Source organism: Toxorhynchites rutilus, chromosome 3, assembly GCF_029784135.1.
Source record: "Toxorhynchites rutilus septentrionalis strain SRP chromosome 3, ASM2978413v1, whole genome shotgun sequence".
NCBI classification, from domain to species: domain Eukaryota; kingdom Metazoa; phylum Arthropoda; class Insecta; order Diptera; family Culicidae; genus Toxorhynchites; species Toxorhynchites rutilus.
Genome location: NC_073746.1, coordinates 91411360 through 91431455, shown reverse-complemented (window position 1 = coordinate 91431455; position 20096 = coordinate 91411360). Strand labels below are relative to the sequence as shown.

Below are 20096 nucleotides of genomic sequence, written 5' to 3'. Positions count from 1 at the left end.
TAGATTGTTACATAGAAAACTTTACCATTCTTTTTAAAATTTGCTTTGTAGACACTTCTTGTGTACGGTGTCGGTATCGGAGAAAGCTACCTGCTGGATCGTGCGAGCAATATCTGTTCTTCGTGGGAAATTTCCGAAAGGGAAACATCTCATCTAGAGGTCGGTCAAACGCAGTACGAATTGCGCTTTTGGGTTAACTCGAAGCAGCATAATCAATGGGCTGGGACTCGATAAAGTATAAGGACTCAATAAGACAAAGTAGGTACAAATAGTTATATTTTTTTTTTAACAATGGACGGGGACAAGGATATTCCTCTTGACCCGTCTATTGAAATGTTAAATATTAACGCATCACTCGCTCCTCTCCAAACCAAAAAAAGAGATATGAAAGAGAATCACGCTGCAAGTTCGAATTCATTCAAAAGACGTTCATTAGGTGATCAGTTGAAAAAAAACAAAGAAGTGTTGGAAGTAAAAACAAAGAAGTATATTACGACGTCATGTTATCATTTGAAGATGATGATTCTGATCTAATGGATAATTCTTCATAACGACAATTGTGTCGTTGGAATGTGAATCTTCCATCCTTACGTCTGTATTAGAGTCGGGATCCATAGTATGCACAAACATTTACGTAAAAAAATAATGGGCAGAAATCGTTTTGAAAGTCTAATGAAAATGTTGCATCTTGGAGATAATAGAGTACTAGAGACACATGATCGTCCATCAAAAATTAAATCACAGAAGAATTGTGAATAATTGTGCAAAAATATTACGATCCACCTGAGACAGTGTGCATAGTCGAGTCACTAATTCTATTCAGATGGCGCACTATATGCAAGCAATATTTAAAACAAAGAAAACATAAATAGGGAGTTGAAATATTCAAGTTGTGCTGTGGTGATGGATATACATACAATATTTGTATTTACACCGGGAAAACAATTCAAAATGAAAATACAACCTCTTCCAACGTTGTAATGTCTCTATTTGACCCTTTATTTTACAAAGTTCATAAATTATGTACCGATAACTGGTACACCAGTGTTGATTTAGTGAATAAGCTAGTAAACAAAAATACCAATCTAATGGCCACACTTAGAGCGAAACGGAAAGGAAACCCAAGAGAAATGATAACCGCTACATTGAAACGTAGAGAAATAACCCCGAAAGAGAATAATAATGACATTACAGTTTTAAAATCAAAGATGAAAGGGACGTTTGGCCTTATCCACAAAACATGCGGAATGGTCGATTTGAGAACAAAAAAGAGACTTTCGTACCAAACCAAAAATTGTAGTTAAACACAATAAAGCAAAGACCTCAATTGACCAATAGGATCAGATGCTTATAGCTTGTTACTGCTTATAGCAGTCCCTTGAGAAAAACAATAAAATGGTACATGAAAAAAGCTTTCGAGCTTTTTCTGAATACTTCTGTCATAAATGCACTGTTTATGTTGGAGGAAGTGGCTGGGAAAAAATATCAATCGACTCATTTAGAAGACAATTGGCTAAAGATATCGACGGATCAGATGAGCTGATTCCCATGCTCATTGAAAGTAGAATGGTTCGTCGATTACAAAAAAGGAAGTAGCTGTTCAGAAAGTCCGAAGATATTGTTCAGGTTGTTATAGCTATCATTCAAGGACATTTGAACGCGACATATCCAGGAAATTGACTAAAAAAATTGTCACACTTTGTGCAACAAACCACATTTCTGTCTCGAATGTTTTAATAAATTCCGTTGAAAACGATGTATTCATTTTTTGTACTTTGTTACTACCAGTCCCATTGATTGACTCCCTCAGAACGAAAAGTCTACTGTAACCAATACGACTAAGACGAAAGTGTCGGGCCCAGCTCCCAAAAACATTTGATTGATAATAAACAGATGGTCAGAAATTTGACTAAAAGCAGTCGCATTTTATAATACATCCGGAAATAAACCATTTTTTTATTATTATCTTATTTTGTAACTATTGATCCGAGTGACTAACGCTCTCCGAGCAAAAGTGCATTGTCGGTCCACAGTGACTGACGCGGGCCATGAGGAAAGTTCAGTGTCGGTCCCGTGGGAAATAAAACATAGAATGTTTGCATTGCTGTGAAGCTCCGCATGCCCTATCCGTATGTATCCGTATCCGTATGTATTAAACAGTCCTACGCTGATATTCTGAAAAAGCCCTCACAGGAAAATTATTTTGCTCTTTTACGCAATGACGAACCTGTTGCAAATGCTCCTAACGCAGAACATGTTTAGGCTTCACAAAAAAACAAATACATCTGAGTTCTTAAATAAATTAATGACCCCCAAACTAGCACGCCAATTTCGAAGAAACGCTTGGCAATTGAACAGCACCCAGCATCTACTGGTCTACGCATGTTCTCTGTGAACCAGAGGCCCTCAGTACCTTCTTCTACACAAAGTCCTGAATTGAATCAACTTTCCCAAACTACATCCAAAAAAAAAGCCCAATTTTTGCAATCCGAACAACAGCTTTAATCTGGGATTTTGGCGTTTTCTGACCTTGTAGATAGCATTTCAAATGCTCTAAATATTAGTGAGCCTCTTAAGACCCTCAATTTATACCTACTCCCGGCATTGAAGACCTTTTTTTATCCCTTTTTTTATTTATTTATGCTCATTAGTATTTTAGCTGTCACAGAGCCGAATTTTAATCGTGTACATGTTACATGTTTGGGTTTCTATGGATTGCAAATTACACAGTTTTTGTATAGAGGCGAATGAACTGAAAAGTTTAAAGCCTCTTAAAGCTAAAAAGAAGAAAAAAACAGTATTTAGTAGTCAATTAGGCGTACGAGTTTTTTTTCCATTCAGCAGACCAGACCAGACCAGACAGTTGATATTGATCATTGTTGGGTTATTCATAGCACAACAGCCCAATGTTTCTTGCAGAGCAGAACAGTTTTATGGATGAATCGATCTTCATTTGATCGTGTATCGGTCTCCATCGCTAATGATTGTTGCGTGGATTGTACAACATTATACAACTTTCATGTTAATAATATCGATAGTTGCCTTTCGGGACATTGCACTCTGTGACAACTTGCAAATGATGGAGTGGTTTCCATCAGGGGATCTTCCTTCGCCGATCTGCAAAGACCATTGCAGGACACTTTAGATATTTATTCAGATAGTCTCAGCTCAATAGAAGCTGTTACTTTTTTATGAGAATAACACAGCTCTTGAGTAGTCTAGTCGAAAAATCTTACAGGATTGCATTAGCCTGGATCTAGCCCATTGCTCCATTCCAGGTAACAACAGAGCGGACTCGTTAACTCGACAACTTGTAAGGCACCATTTTTAGGCCACAAAATAACCTTTCGTGTTTTTTTTCGTACTCCTCGTCGGTACGCACATATGTATTTGCTATGCCGATTTCCCCAAGTACCTTGATTTTGAAGCCTGTGTTGGGGAAACCGTATTCCGCTGTAACTCAGATTGATCCTTTTGTTCGGTACAATTTGAGGTACAATTGTTACAATTATTCAATTGTATATCTTAAGAAAAAATAAAATTCAATTAATTGTGATATTGATGCAAACCTCTTTGCGAACTATTAAAAAATGCTCGATTTATAAGCATTCGGAACCTTTCATTTTTTCCTACACGATCAGTATTGAAATTTTCATTTTACACCCCATATAATCCTGTGAGTCGTAGTCCTACGTCAAAACACTCCATTTAAGAGATCTTACCTGGACAAGGCTCATCCTTCATCAAACATCGCTCGACGGTTCCATCGCCTCGCATTATAGCACGATCACACGAAATGCAACCATTCGGCGCGATGGTATCCCGTGGTCCATTGCAACCTATGCAGGTTTTGTGACAGGCAACACAGGTTCCGTTCAGATCGTACTTGGTTTTCGGACATTCCGACACACAGAACTTGCCGTCCTTCACGTTCACACATGACCCACAATTGTCAGCGTTCGGGCCGTAGCACGAATCCGAGCATTCCTGGTGACAGTCTCCGCAGGTCTTCGAATTGACCTGGTAGATCCTGGAATACAACAGAGGATTGATTATAGATTTCATACAATTGCTTTCTAAATGCCAACTTACTTTGGTAGACTCTTGCAGCTGTCGAGACATTTAGCCTGGTAGACAAAGTTTGCACACTCAAGACACTGTTCCGGTCCTTTACCCCAGCAACCGGCACTGGTACACTGCTCATCACAAAACATCCCTTCTTTATCTACAAAAGAAGAAAAGAACGCAATCAGTAACACATTTCGGACGCTACATCCAAGAATACACATACGACAAAGGGTTGTGTTCCGGTTCGACATAATCACACTGTCGTGGTCGGCAGACTTCTTGATTTTGGACCAGTCGATTTCCTGGGCGTAGCAAAGTTGATCATTCTCCAGAATGACGACCGCACCCGAGTTAACCCGTTTCAGAGATTTCAGCTCAAGGGAACGAAGCGATGTCTGCGAATTTAAAAACAACGGTGATGTTACGAATTGTTGACACACGATAAGAACCGAACAAACCCACCTTCACGATATACACGGACGCGAACAGATTCTCCTTCAGCTGCCGTCCGCCAACTACCTCCAGATTCCTGAAGTACGACAAATTCTTAAAATCCACATGATACCCCTGAATGTTGATGAAGCCACTGATTTCCTTCAGCGTTGAGAACACCTCCAACCGATCCGGATGAATCTTTATGTACCGGGGACCGAACGAGAAGTTCGAGAACACCTGCTGATACCCGTCGAACGTTTGATCCAGTATCTCTAGCGAACCCTCGATGATAGTGCAGTCTTTGTATTTGTCGATGTTCCCCGAGTGGACGATACCCTCTCCCTGGCATGTTTTCGGACATGCTCCGTTACAGGGGACACACTCACCATTTTGTGCCATCTTGTTTGGAGGACACGTCCGGACACACGCCCCATTATCCTTCAGCAAATGTTCCGGACAGTTGCGAACACAGGTTGCTCCGTAGGCGTATTTGCCCTCTGGATTCGGTTCCCACAGGTAGTTGGTTGGGTTGTATCTGCAAGGTAGACAAAGATTTCGCTTAGTTAGTGGGAAAATGTGACAATCAGTGGAGAGAACATACCGTTGCATGGGTGGACACTCCTGCTTGCACACGCCATCGTCGTAAAAGTTCTTACAAGCTAAGCAGTCTTTCTGGGTAGGACCAGTGCAGCCTCCGGCGCAGAAAAGGTGGCAACACTCGCGAGGTTTCGAGCCGAAGCAGCGCCCCTGCGAGCACTGTGGAGAACAGTTCAGCTTGCTGAACTTCTGACAGTTGTGGGCTCCCTCGCCCCAGCAACCCGCTTCGCAGCTGTGGTGACAGGGCGGACAATTCCGCTCCGGGGTTGTGAAGTTGAACGTGTACCGATAGTGGGCTCTAGGATCTGTTCGACGAAAGTAAAATTAGTATCATGAAGAAGCTTACAAAAGTAGGCTCATTTACTCACCGGAGAACACCTCCTCCCAATTGATAGTCTTCACGTGACACAGGTTATAGTTATTGAACATACCGACCGACCCGCTGAGAATGTCCCTCAAAGCGGGCATCTCCAGCGTGTTCATCTGGGAAAACGACACGAACAGCCCGAACTCGTCCTCCCACTTGTTCAGCTTGAACGTCGTCCGGCCACGGATGATCTGCAGCCGGGGCAGAATAACCTGCGGGATGTCCACGTGGCTGATCATCACATAGCCGGTCACCTCCCGAATGTGCTGCAGGAAGCCCAAATCGTACGACGAGTTCTGGATCCAGGTGATCTCCAGGTTGCCATCCACGTATGTGCAGTTGGTGTACCGATCGCGCAGGTTCTTGTAGTGATACTCGCGATTCGAAGGCACCGACATGCGACCGTTCGTTCCAATACAGACTGAAGAGGGAGAAAATAAAAAAAAAAATCTCATTAGTAATTGTTTCAATAAAAAAAAATTTGGCGATCAACAAAAATATGAGCATATGCAAAGCACCTCCAGCTCAACCTCGGTTCCTGGGGACTGAGAATTAATTTTCCGTTTGTTTCGCACAAGTCTCATCGGACCATCAGTGGACTTTTCGTTTCAAAAGCATCGGCACTGGGAACGTCAGTAAAAGAAAACGATTTATAAAAGTCCACTATCGGGCCGCAGGAAACAATGTAAACCAGACGGATAGTTCATTGCTGACCCCTGGTTCGGTCGGGGCTCAACGAGTTAAGAGTTCAACAAATTTTTTTGACGATTCCTGTGAATTTGAATAAATTGATTTCGGTCAAATATAATTCCGTTTTTTCATTCTCATGAAACATATTCCGAAATCTGCGTGGTTTGAGGCGATGGATGGGGACAATCAATAACATCGAAGCGTTCGTTTGTGGGCATATCACGATGTATCGGAGTTGATGAGTATGACAGATGGTCAAAAGTGGGTAGTTTTTTTTTCGATGTGGTTCAGCGCTTTGAGGCTATAGCATAGAAAATGTGTAGACCACATAATATGATGTGGGTTTCGTGAATTGTGTCGGATGTGGGTATGAGATGAGTTCGAGTTTGTTAACGAACATTATTTAGTTTCATTTATTGTATGTAGTCCAGAATAAATCACGTGGCTCACCAAAAGTTAAACGATGCGTCGAGCCGCAGACAAAAATCTTTTTTTTTGGGTGATCGATGCACTAAAACTTGTCTATATATGCCTAAAACTATGTAAACAAGTATTGGTAAGCTAGATGAAGCATCACAACTACTGATAAAAGTGGATGAACTATCAACTTCTGGAGAGATTGTTATATTTCAACTATTTATTCAACTCGTTTTTAAAAGTCAAATATTGTGTGCCATCAAATCAACTGAAATGGAATGCAATTAAGTAGATTAAAAATATTTCAATGAAAAGGGGCTAGGTTCTAATAATACTCTTGAGAAATGGGGAAGTTCAATTTGCAAAGGAATAAAAAATGATGACATCAAAATTTAGCTATCATTCTTAAAAAAAAATCCACCGACTTCCGCTCTCAAGCCTCCATAGAATTATTGCAAAATATGTCCTCTTTGAGGGCATATATGGCATAGGTGCAGTTTCCTGCAGTTCAAAAAGATATTCAATTATTTGTAGGTCAGCTCCCTAATCATAAATTTTTTGAAAAGTGAATGGAAAAGTAGTGAGAATAAGAAAATCTCTTATTTACAAAAAAAAAATACAATTTTGTCACACGTACTGTTCTAAACTCAACAAAAAGTGGACAAAATGTCATCGAGAAAAAAAACTATTCATGAAGAAACATAAAACGTGAATGCAATACCAGTCATGTTGACCACCTCCAAAGAGATTAACGATAAACCCACGGGAAGCACAACCCGCGGACGTCCCCATAAGGATTTCGAGAGCTGCTCAAATAAAACAAAAAAACGGCGAGTAGCAGAACTAGTATTTAAGAACTTTTGCTGCAAACATTTCTGAGAATTCACTCTTCTGAATGAAGAAAGCAAGTGTTTAACGCCCTGCTCAAGCACTGGCTCTTTTTGTAGATTTGTATCTGACGGGATCGGAAATGTATTGCGCTTCGAGAGATGGTGAACAATTTACATAAATATTGCTTTCCAAGTCTGTATGCCAAAGAATAAAATCATCCCCAAAAACACTTCAGTTTAGGAAACCTCAGGTTCAGTCTATCGATTCTGCATTGTTGGGTCAAATCTTTTGAATGTCTGTTGCATATAGCTTACAGGTCTGTCTTATTCATCAAATATTGAGAAGAAATTTATCAAATATTTTATTTTTAGGTGTCCATTCAAACGTGGTAAATCCTAGGAGAAGCTAACACGAAAAGTTACGAGGAATGCAAGGAATGTATTAACCCTTTGCGGTCGTTTGTCTGCTCTCAGCCATCACAGCAAGGAATCATACTAAATACTTTATTCAACGTTGTAATAGTTTACATTTTTCTAAACGATTTTATAATGTCTAGAAACTTTTTCACGAATGTATACGGACTTTTGCCATTGATACTATAAATGTGTAATTACTGCCACCAATGTGGCAGATCAGTACTTTTCACTTTTGATAAACAAGTTTTTTTTACATGATACCTTTATGCAAATAGTTATTCTGATCTTTAAAAACAACTACTTCAGCATCATTGTATCCGAAATAATCAGAACTTTTTACTTTAGATGAACAGAGATTTTTTCGCTTGAGACACTTGTGTGATTATTCGAATAACATGAGACATTTATGCAAACAGTACTTTGAAACTTATAAACAATTTTTCCCATCGCACAAATGTCAAACAATGCCTAAATTCTGCCGTTATGATTATTGTCCCACATTTCTATGCATTCAACGCATTGTGCGACTTGCTAGATTTTTAACAAATTTAAATAACATTTTCTGTGGACACTCTAAAACAGCGGTATGTTTACATAAAAAAGACTCTCAAATTCATATAGTATACTTTTGGCAGCTCTAAGGGTATTGTTAGATACCCTTAGAAGTCTTTGATTAGACAAAATATCAAAACAATATTTCCAGTGCGGCAATATGCAATATTGTTGCCACTCCCTCATAAAGGGATAAAGATATGCCGACTCGACGACCTGTCAAACTGATACAGTGCTGCTAGTTTCTCCTTTTCGGTTCAAAAATAGTGCGTACATTTTCTATTTGCGTACTATAATCTATCCAAGTTTAAGCTTTATAACAGAAAGCTGGTGCAAACTTACAGTATGCAAAAAAAAAATATTTAGTTTAAGTTCTGTACATACAGATTCTGTATCTGTAATTTGGCGATAAATCTGTAAAATACAAATTATTCTGTATATGTGGTAATCCTGTTGATGAGTGTTCCTCCATTAAACACGGCGTTTATATCTTTTCTTTAGATTTTACGTGGATTAGGAAAAAGAGTAAAAAATTACGCTAAAAAGGCTCATCCTCCCAAAAACGGATACTACGATTTAAATGTGTTATACAGAGTTTTAGTGTGTATTCTGAAACTTTCTCGAATGTAAACATTGTGTCTAGCTGTCATTTAGTGCTCTAGAAATTTTCGTACCAAAAATTTCAGTTTTTTGATCAAAATTGGAGATTTTGTTCAAAATTGGAACTTTTTGTTTCCAAATGCCCATAAGAGCACAAATTTCGATCAGCATCCGAAATTAGATTATTGAACATCACAAAACTGTCAAACGCTACCGTCATATTGCCGATATTGTCCAGCTTCACAAAGATACGGTCGCTAGAATTGTGCAGATGTACAAAAAGCGTGATCATATCTCACCAGCTAAGTAATCGGGGCGTATTATAAAGACAACAGAACTGTCGTGAAGAAGGCGGAGCTGGACCGGGGACTATCGGCTCCGAAAATTGCGAAACAGATTGAGTGCGAGTTTTCCATTCAACTGGCATCCCAATCCGTACGAAATGGTCTTCATGAGAAACGTCTTAAGGGTAGAGTAGCATCTAAGAAGTCATGGTTCTCCGCAAAAAAATATCAAAAAAAGATTGAAGTGGGCCAGGAAGTTGGTCAGACGAGACGAAGGTAATGATATTTGGGTCTGATGGTATCACAAGAAAATGGTGCCGAACAGGTGAAAGTTTGAAAAAAGAGTGTTTTCGGCCTACAGTTAAGCATGGCGGTGATGGTTACCTTACCATCATCGTGTGCTACATCCGGCGTTGGAGCACTTGAGTTCATCGATGGAATTCTTGGTCATAAGGTTGATTTGGGCTATTTTTTAAAGACGAAACCACCAACGTTTGCACTATAGCTAAAGTTGGGGCGCAGTTATACGTTCCAACAAGAGGGATATCCGAAGCACACCTCAAAGCTGGTTCCGCAGTGGTCCAAGAAAAAGCGTATCAAGGTTATGAAGTGCCCAGCACAGTCTCCCGACCTTAATCCGATCGAGCAACTCTGGGTAATTTTAAGAATTAAGCTCCAGGAGCAAAAACAAACAAGCATCCAGCAATTGCGGCAGGTAATCTCAACTGAATGGGACAAAATCACCCCGGAAACAACTGCTAAGCTCGTTGAGTCGATGTCACGACGATGCCGAGCAGTTATTGAGGCCAATGATGGACACTCGAAGTATTTTTGGAAAAAATCTAATTTCTCACTAGAGGTTGATACACTGTATGTGAAAATAAGTTCAAAGTGATGGGTTTAATTTTTTAAGTCCTCAATACGTACCGTACATGTCATGTATTTATTCTTATGTATTCATTTATCGTGTGCATTATCCTATGAGTGCCTTCAAACCTCAAATCTTCTTTGTGGCCCGACGAGAATAGAGCTAGCTGAATGCTTCCAAGCCCCGAGCCCAAAACTCTGACATTTAGTTAACAAATCTGCTTCAATTTTCATCGCTATAATTATTTACCTTAGTAGTGCCAGCGCGGAATTATAATAGCTTCCCACCTACGGCGGGGGCATTAGCTCCCCGCCCATACACGCATCATCTCATCGCGCACAACTTAGGCTGTTATTTCTGCGCCCTCGAGCTACCGTTGCTAGCAAACCAAGGCAACCTCAATCACGGGTAGGACGCGTTGTTGTTGCTATTAATTATCGCCGGTGATTGTGCACGCGTTTTACGCTCCAATCACTGTCGCAATCCATCCAACCACATCTCAGTGATGACTGCTGGTTGCCATTGGCGGGAGGCAGGAGGGTTTGGATTGCGTGGCGAGGCTACGGTTTGCGACCAAGACCCTGAACAACAACACGTGCGGCGCCTCCGTTGTATCCCCCAGGATTTGAAGCGCCTGTTAGCAACGAGTGGCGTTTACACTGGATTGTTCCAAAATAGGGCATAATTCCAGTTTGATTTTTTCTTTCACACTCATAGACGCACACGCAAACCAATCGTCGATGGTGTGCTTGAACAGATTTAGAAATTCTCCGGCATTAGCCGTTTATTTCCTTCGCATCAAATGTTTTATTTATCTACTCGCAGGGTAGCTCACCAATGGCGCTTGTAGTCGCGGATGGGTCTCCAGAAGAAGCGCTCACGCGATTGGTACGTATCGCACGTATGTTATATGAATTTATAATAAGAGTCGTTGGAACGAGAGTTGAATTACAATGCCTACTGATGAGCCACTGTGGCGGGCTCTATCGGCCTGACAAATGGATCAGCAGTAGCTGAGCCAAATTTGGTCATGTACCTCACTGGCAAAACAATGCTCGGTAGATTAGGCATGTAACGCTTGTTTTGTTGTTGGCTCTCTCTGCGAGTACCAATTCGCTCTTTATGATGGGCAATTACACGGACAACGTGATGAGAATTACCAGCCATTATTGCTCCCCATGCTGCAGTATATGATTTAACACGACTCGACATAAATTATCGCACCATGACCAAATATTCAATTAGCACCTGCGGATAGCCATTTGAGCGATATTCGACCCCAGCCGTTAGATAATTGCTGCTCAACATTATTTGACTGCCGTGAAATTCTCACAATGGTTGCACACTTTAACAGTTAAAACGCTCATTTTCTCCGTAACACTAGAAGCCCTAAATCCAAAATCTTCAACATCATACACTCTTCTTGAACCTGTCAACTTGAAATTCGCTTATCATCCATGTCCCACCCTGAACTTTGCTAGACCGCGCTTCAACATATTTTAATTCAATTACACGTTTTCAGGGAACCCAGCCCCTCTTCAACCCGTAGCTTGCTTGTATGCCCACTCGAGCCTCGATTAACGATAATTGTAGGGTCAACGCGCGTTTCTAAGCTCGGAACTTTTCTCTCCGTTGCGTCCGAAACAGGCAGCCAAAAATTCTCCCTCCTGCCAGCTCTAGCTACCGATTGATTATTACTTTTACCGGTGTGCCAAGCTTTCGAACGGATTAAACAGAATGCTTATTCTAGCACGCAAATTTGGCTTCGCTTCTGCTCTGTCTCTGGGACTGCGTTCTACCCTCATGCCACGTTGGGGAGGACACGGAACGGGACGCGACCATCGCGTTCATGGCCATATAATTTGGATTTGCTCGTGATTGATTTTGGATTTCTTCCAGTGGTTTTTTTTGGTTCTGTTAAGTGTTTTTCGATTCCGTTTTTCTACCTCTTGATTCCGCACGCTCATTATTGATGACCCTCGGTCGTCGTGCCGAGGGATTCGAGAGCTCGTTTCGTTTCGCTGCTGCCTGTTTGCCACCGGTGGTGGTCGGTCTTTTAATGGATGGTCGATTTGCTTCTGGCAAGCGGGATGGATTGCTTGCGTCAAATATTCGAGAATTTGGACGGTTCAATTTACTGCAGAAACCTGTTGATAGAATCATTCGCATCAATCCAGGTGTTCCTGAAGACTTCAATAAACAGTCGTTGGAGAGGAATATTCAACAACTGTTTCATCAAAGTCTGCTAGAGAAGTGGCCGTCGATAAAATACAGTCAACTCTCGCTAACTCGATATCCTAAGGGCCATCGAATTAGGGAGATATCAAGATACAGAACATTTCTTCATATTTTTTATGTCATAAATTATCATATATTAGGGTAAGTGTCCCAATTATGGTATGAATTTGAATTTTTGATTCTTCCCCTTAAAGTCGAAAAACGAAAAATATTCTTTCCAGAATCTCTCAGGAGGTGATAGACGGTTATATTTCACGAAAAAAACCTTCTATGCGTATGTTCGAATTTCAACGATGACAGAGTTATAGAACTTTTTTTCGGACTCTGTTGCCTTAAATATTGAAAATCTATGATATTGAAAAGTACTATATTGAAAAGTACGCTACGTACGCTACGAGTAAGTTTGAAAAAATGAGAAAATTTAGTACAGGATATAGTAGTGAAACATCTAAATTAGTGGATTCATATAACATTTTGGAAGTGAAAATTTCATACTATTTTCATACTAAACTTGATTGTATCTATCAATTGTTGAAGCTCTCTAACCACTCCACAATTTGTTCTTCGACTTCTATCTCTCTCAATTTCGCTGCAATACCGATATAAACAAATCCTGAAGACAATTCAATCAAAATCATCAAAAATCGCGATTTTAAACCCACTGTACTTATAAAAGCCACTCAAATTTCACTAACGTTGAAAGGTTGATTTTTTTTAAATAAGTCATATTTATATACTTATTTATTTATATACTTTTTTTTTTAAACTGTATATAATCGAGTCCAAAATTGTATATAATCGAGTCCGACCTGCATAAGGAACTAGGTTAACAAAGAATATATTGATTAAGCAGGTTTTAAAACTAAATTGTAACGAACACGCAGGAAATGTTCAATAACAAAGAAATGTTCAAATAGTTTCAAAGAAATATTCTCAGTTAATTTCAATATTCCGGACATATTCTTCAGGTTTGATTTGACGTTCGAAGGTGTATTCTCGACACAATCATCTGAACCTTCCTGAATTTTCTCCAACTCGATAGGACTACTATATTCAGCGTTTTTCTCAGCTTTTTCAACACTTTCCAATATATCGATATCAGGCATCAGATCACAGCAAATCACATTTTGGTCCTTTTCGCACTAATCATTAAAGGATGTTGAGCAATCGAACGGTACTGTAATGTCGACATCAGCAAGCTCACGGCGCATTAATTACGCCAGCGGAATATTACCATTATCATTGAAGGAAAATTCGGCTTTCCTGAAGCAATTTTAAATAGCCTCAGATTTAACCTTATTGATTGCAGAGGGAAAGTATTTCAATTGCATCCAATACCGGTACATCTGAGGGGTCCTGGAGTGTATTTAAATACAGCAAAAAATGCGGATTAACATGAAGGTTAAAAAGGACAAACATCCTCCATTTCTTGCAATCTTTGTTTATCTAATCGAACTAATTATTCTAAAATGGCGATAGTACTGATTCAGGTTCTTGATTATGTCGAGATCCTGCTGAGCTACGGAAGTAAAGATTTGTGAAAAAAAATTAAACTTATCGATTTGAGCTTTGGTCGGAGAGATTTTGGGTGCGCTGTACAGTTATCAACGAACATGACTACCTTTGAGAAGAAATAAATATAAGGATGATGCATTACCATTACACATAACTCCAGACTTAATACCTTTCTTTTTTCGTTTGAAAATTTTTCTTCAAGTTGCATGATCAATTTCTCAAAAAGCTTTAGGGCCATCCAGACCTTGGTGTTGCACTCACTGGTAATGATTTTTTTCTTTTTGAAACATCGTGAGTTCTTACTTTTTCCTTTGACCCGCAAATGTAGTTTATCGCTTCCGTTGATGTTGGTTGTGCTTTAAAGTTGAGAATTCCCAGTTTCTGGACAAATTCGCAAGCCTTATCCCGAAAAATGGAGCTTGAGAGAAGTAAATAATTCTCTCTGGCTTGATAAGACAAAAAATCCATTGCCCGCTCCAGCTTTTCGATTCCGACCGACCGTATACGCTTTTTGTCTAGATTCAATTTTCCCTTTCGATTCTTGAATAGTGTTGAACAGTGTTGATACCGTACTTCGTGCAATACTGAAATCTTTTGCAGCTTCAGACTTCTTTCGTCCATATTTTTCGACCTACTCGATGATGCTCAAACGTTGCGCAATGGTTAGTGTTTTAATTGTTCGCTTGAAAGGTTTTCCGTGGTTTTCCATACTTGAAAAGAAATTGCTTGATGACACGAACACTTCATCTTTACTTTTAAGAGCAATTGAAGTGACAGTTAACAACGCACCAAAAACATGTACGCGAAAATCAATCGAGTTAGGGAGGTAATAATCCATGGAAAAATGAATTATAACCCATCGAGTAAGAGAGGCATCGAGTTATGGAAAGAAGAATGCTTGTAAAATCAAAGGTGCCATGTAATTCGTCGAGTTAGAGAAAATATCGAGTAACAGAACATCGATTAAGGGAGAGTTGACTGTATTCCTATTCTTCAAAGATCATTTTTCCTAATTCAGTTTAACGTTTGAAAAAAAAACTTAGATGAAATGAACTATAAAATGTCTAAGCTCTATTTTTCCTGACGCATACTGTAAACCGGATTGGTATTAACAGGAAAAATCTGCAATTGAGCGCGTGCCTGTGATTTTATCATTCCTCATGAGTTTTCCTCCGATTGCACGAATTGGCTCTCGTTGCAGAAAAAAGGAAACAATCAACTTTTCATCTGCCTCCTTTTCCTCCTTCACGATGCACCGCCACTTTTCTTTGCGTGATTTAAAATTTATAAATTCCTGATAAATTGCCTTTCTACTCCTTTCTTCAGCCATCATCGCTTAGATGGCGGCGTACGACACAAGACCCCGAGGAAAACAGAACCGGTATTCGGTATTATTATGATAATGGACCCACGGGACAAGCACGAGAGCAGGAAAGAGTGTGTCTTTCCGTTTTGTGCACGTTCCGCGATTACATAAATTAAAACCAATCACCCTCGTCGGCATTGGCAGCGGGCGCAGCGCACCAGCAAAGTGGATTAATTTTTTGTCGCTTGATCAACTGCTGGAGCTTCCCGGTTTGGCTTGATTTTGCCAATCAGCATCCTCATTAATGATGTGATCTCGAAGCGTACTCTTGAGATTTTCCTATTTTGTCAAAGGGTATTACGAAAGCATGTCAGCATGGGGCTCTTAAAAAGTGTGAAGTGTTAGTTTTGCGAGAAGCCCACGGGATGCCGTGGGTTGTATATTTGGGCTGCACCCGCAGCCCAACACGATCATAGTCATAGACTATCGAAGATTTCACAGATGCTCGAAAAAATATCGTTTGCGCTACTATCGATAACGTTTCCTATCGAAACGAAGCTAATACGGTGGAATGTGAAACACGGTTGCTCTGTCATTGAAAAGATGGCACTCGCGAAAGCGAAAGCCTCGTTTTTCATGTAAATTTCCATGCTGTGTTTTCCGCGTTCTCGATTCGTTTATCATTGACATAAGAGGCGCATTTTGGATGCCGCGAGATGCGGCACACATTTCAACACATTTCAATCAACCCCAAATCAATCAATCACAACAACAGATGCTCGTTTCGTTTCGTATGTTTCATATGCTTTCGATAGTTCTTGTGTGCCATATTACTGCGTGCTTTTGGGTAGCATTCGGGCCAATCGTTGGCTTCATAACTCTGTGGAATCGAATTCAAGTGCCGCATCACAGACAATGTGGGGAATGTAAATTTCTACTAATTAAAAAGAAGCCAACAGTGTTTCAATTCCAATTCAATTATTTGTTTTCATTTGATTAACGTTCGTTTGGAAGTTTTCTCTGAATCATGTTGGAGACATTGATGAAGCTAAAGTATAATAGTGGAAAAAACGAATGAGCTCAATGCAGGAATGGCACTCAAATTTATATTCTTTTTATACGAAAAAAAGACAATATGAACTCAAGCCCCGGTGTCGGATTGTATATAAATAAGTTGAGAATTATCATATTCGAAAAATAACGACGGCACTGGATGTAACGATGGAAAAACATTTTTTTTTTATTTTACCATTTAAAAAAATTTAAATCGTCATAAAGAACGTGCCGAAAATCTTTTTTTTTGTTCGAACAGCCGCCATTTCGACAAAAAAATTGTTTGACTTGTCTGCGTTACATATCATAGCGACATCTTTACTGATTCAAAACCTGTTCGATCTTTTTGTTTCAGATAACCAGAAGGGCGGTGATCGTGTACGCCATAGCAGAACTTTTTTAACCCTCTCGCTTCACCAGCCTGTAATTATTCCAAATATAAATATTTTCTCCCATTTCGTTCTAGTTGTATGTATTGCTAAAAGATCATGAAACGAATAATGAATTAATGGATAGTAAAAATATGCTTTGTTTTATTGATTCACAGCTCGAAAAAACTACCGACATTCGTGTCTCTACACTAGAATACTCCTTAATTTTTGAAGGAGATTCAATCGAACGTTTATTCATATTTTATAAGGTGTTGTTATTTGTTAGGTTATGTTAGGTTATGGACTTTTCGCACATAGTTGATTTAAACCGAATTTATCGCCCATGAAAGTTATACCAAATTGAATGAAATTTATGGTAAGCTATCATTTGAGGCCAAAACATCATCATATTGTGGCTTTCCAAAGTCAAATAATTATTGAGTCAATTATCAATTATCAATTATCAGTTATCAATTACAAAGCCTTATTCTACTCTGAAATATAACTTATTTAATAAATAACTACAGTCGAAGGTTTCTACAACGATGAATCTTTCGACAAACGATATCGCATAGAAATTATTTTCTTTATTGCGAAATTTTTCTATAACGGTCGTTCTCTGATTCTATAGAATGAAGCGAGCAAGAAAAAAAAACAATATACCGTCCTGAATCATATTTCGGAGGCTTAAGGCATATGATGCAGGAAACAGATCTAAACTTTATGCACAGATTTTTATTTGGTAGAAATTTTTAATAAATTAGTTCAATATTCTTTTAAGCTTTCTACTTTGGTACCTATTTGATTGAAAACATAAGAAAATCATCGAATAAAATGCTTTTGAAAATTATTTGATTGATTGATTGAAATTCTTATTCGCTAATAAGAATCAAACTTCGGACATCATTCATAAAAAAATCAAATTTCGGACAGATTGAATTCAAATTTCGGACACTTTATTTTGTAATTTTTTGGACGAAAATTACATTACTCTTGATTATATTTTATAGTCAACAGCGAAACACTTACAAAGCAATTACAAAGTAAACTGTTGAGAACTGATGAAACACGGTAGAAATTTTAATATTGATGAACGGATAAATTCTACGTGCTCACGCTAAGTAAACGTCAAACACAAACGATAATGAGTAGTGTTGTCAGATTTTAGCCGATTATGTTATAATTCAAATGTAGTTCTCTTATGAAATGATAGTGTAGCCAAGGGATTACTCTAAAGAAGCAATTGTGATATTAATTTTATAGTTGTATCATTGCATTAATAATGCATTAATTATTTCAAGATATTAGAACAAACTGTCCGAAATATGATTCAGAACGGTAACCACCAAATTACCGAGTCTATCGCACTTTTCCTTTTTCTCAGTAGCTCCAAACAGTGTTGCTTCATTATTATCTGTACCAGAGAGGTTAAAAATCTTTCTCATCTGTACTTTTTCTTCCAAAAATGTGTACCAAAAATCCGTTCTATCGAAAATATTCGTTGTACGAAAAAATCTATGTTATCAGCATGAAAAAATACTTCATTTACATTTGCAAGTCATTCGTGTGTTTGATTATCCTTATAACTACATAGTTTTTCTGAATCTAGATTGCATACCACCATTTATTAAAATTTTCGAGCTACCACCACGATGTTTAATTAAATAATTTGATCTCAAGATAGCGTTCATCGTATCGTTCTGAGCCGATTTCGAAGATAATTTTTGTTCTGATTATGTTCAGGAAAAAAATCGCTGAGAGTTGAAAATTGTGATGTGGACGCCTCGAAAACCAATTGTTTGTAGACATTTCGCCTAGAAGTAAAATCCTAGGAGGCAGTTTACCATTTTCCTAAAGATTCAAATCATTCATTAAAACCATTCGAATACATCTCAAACGCATTTTATCTGCTGTGAAAGGATTGAAAATCGATCAATAGATCATGAATTGACCCAGCGATTCAAAAGTAACTAATTTTCTAACACTTGTATATTTTATGACCACTCTAATGGTGGTTCACCCTAAGCGCAAAATAAAAACATTTGTCTAGAATTTTACTAGAAGGAACATCCTAGTGGTTTGAGCAAAATCGGAGCACAATTTTTCTCTGGTAGTGCCTGGTTTGTAGAATGGCTATATTTACAGCGGAGTGGCAATGTTACCGCGGATAACCAAAAATTCCAGATATTGCAATGAAAGACTAAGGGTGCGAACACGAAATAAATATAGATCAGCATGAAAATATTCTGAAATCATTGAACAGGTAGATTTGTAAGGTAGAGGGAGCGAGAGAGAAGGAGATGTTGAACCCCTCGGCTCGACTGACAGCATTTATTCTAGTCTGGGAGAGAGGTAGAGAGGGAGAGAGGGAGAGAGGGAGAGAGGGAGAGAGGTAGAGAGGTAGAGAGGGAGAGAGGGAGAGAGGTAGAGAGGTAGAGAGGGAGAGAGGGAGAGAGGGAGAGAGGGAGAGAGGGAGAGAGGGAGAGAGGGAGAGAGGGAGAGAGGGAGAGAGGGAGAGAGGGAGAGAGGGAGAGAGGGAGAGAGGGAGAGAGGGAGAGAGGGAGAGAGGGAGAGAGGGAGAGAGGGAGAGAGGGAGAGAGGGAGAGAGGGAGAGAGGTAGAGAGGGAGAGAGGGAGAGAGAGAGATCGGATGAAACAGCGAGTGAGATATAGACTATAGACTAGATTTTAAACTCCATGTTTATTATTCATTTAATTCCTAACATTTTTTTTTTACTTTTGAGGTGGGAAAAAACATGATGTGTAATGATAATGATCCAAAATAGATCAATACGACTCATCCTAAATGAATAAACATGGGAAATTTAGACGAACGACAACGCTCGTGACTGTTGCAGCGAAAAATTTTATTAAAAACTAACTGAACATCTGAATTTGTCAAGTAACACAATTAAATATTTTTGTCTTTCCATTCGACCTTTTACGTAATTTTGAATGTTATCGAACACTGTTTCGCATAGGTTAACTATACAAAAAATGCTTTTTGGGAAATTAAAAAAAGAACAAATGAAATTAAATACACTAACTTATTTGTGTGTGCAATTTTGTGAATGATTTAGTACAACTGTGGTAAACGTCGAACCTTTTTGACCAATATGTTTTACAGTGAGATGTGTATCCGATTCGAATTCATATCTCCAATTGGATTTCGCGATCACAGCATAGAGCTGCATGTTTCAATATGGTGAAGCGAAAATGATAATCAATGATGATCATCTCAGGAGGTGATAGACGATCATAGAACATATACGAAGAAAGAAAATCCTTCTACGCATAGGGTTGAATTTCAGGAATGACAGAGTTCGGGATCGGGATCTGTTTGCCTTAAACTGACTCTACTCCAAAATACATATATATGTTTTTATACATATATTTATCGTTTTTTGAATATAAAAGAAGAATTTAATTTTTGATTCATCCTCGTAAAGTCAGAAAACACTTTTCCCACATGAAACAAAAATTATCCAG

At 38.9% G+C, this 20096-nt stretch overlaps 1 protein-coding gene across 3 annotated transcripts in view; it reads right to left on the bottom strand.

The window, feature by feature from the left end:
• The window catches only part of LOC129773717 (epidermal growth factor receptor), a 278989-nt gene that overhangs the window by 8007 nt on the left and 250886 nt on the right, over window positions 1-20096 (bottom strand). For all 3 annotated transcript variants that reach the window (XM_055777361.1, XM_055777362.1, XM_055777360.1), the window contains 6 exons: window positions 5469-5888; window positions 5105-5405; window positions 4531-5038; window positions 4292-4463; window positions 4093-4225; window positions 3723-4030 (listed from right to left, as the gene is read on the bottom strand). In XM_055777361.1, coding sequence (XP_055633336.1) covers window positions 3723-4030; window positions 4093-4225; window positions 4292-4463; window positions 4531-5038; window positions 5105-5405; window positions 5469-5888 — 1842 coding nt within the window. The remainder of the gene's footprint in view (window positions 1-3722; window positions 4031-4092; window positions 4226-4291; window positions 4464-4530; window positions 5039-5104; window positions 5406-5468; window positions 5889-20096) is intronic.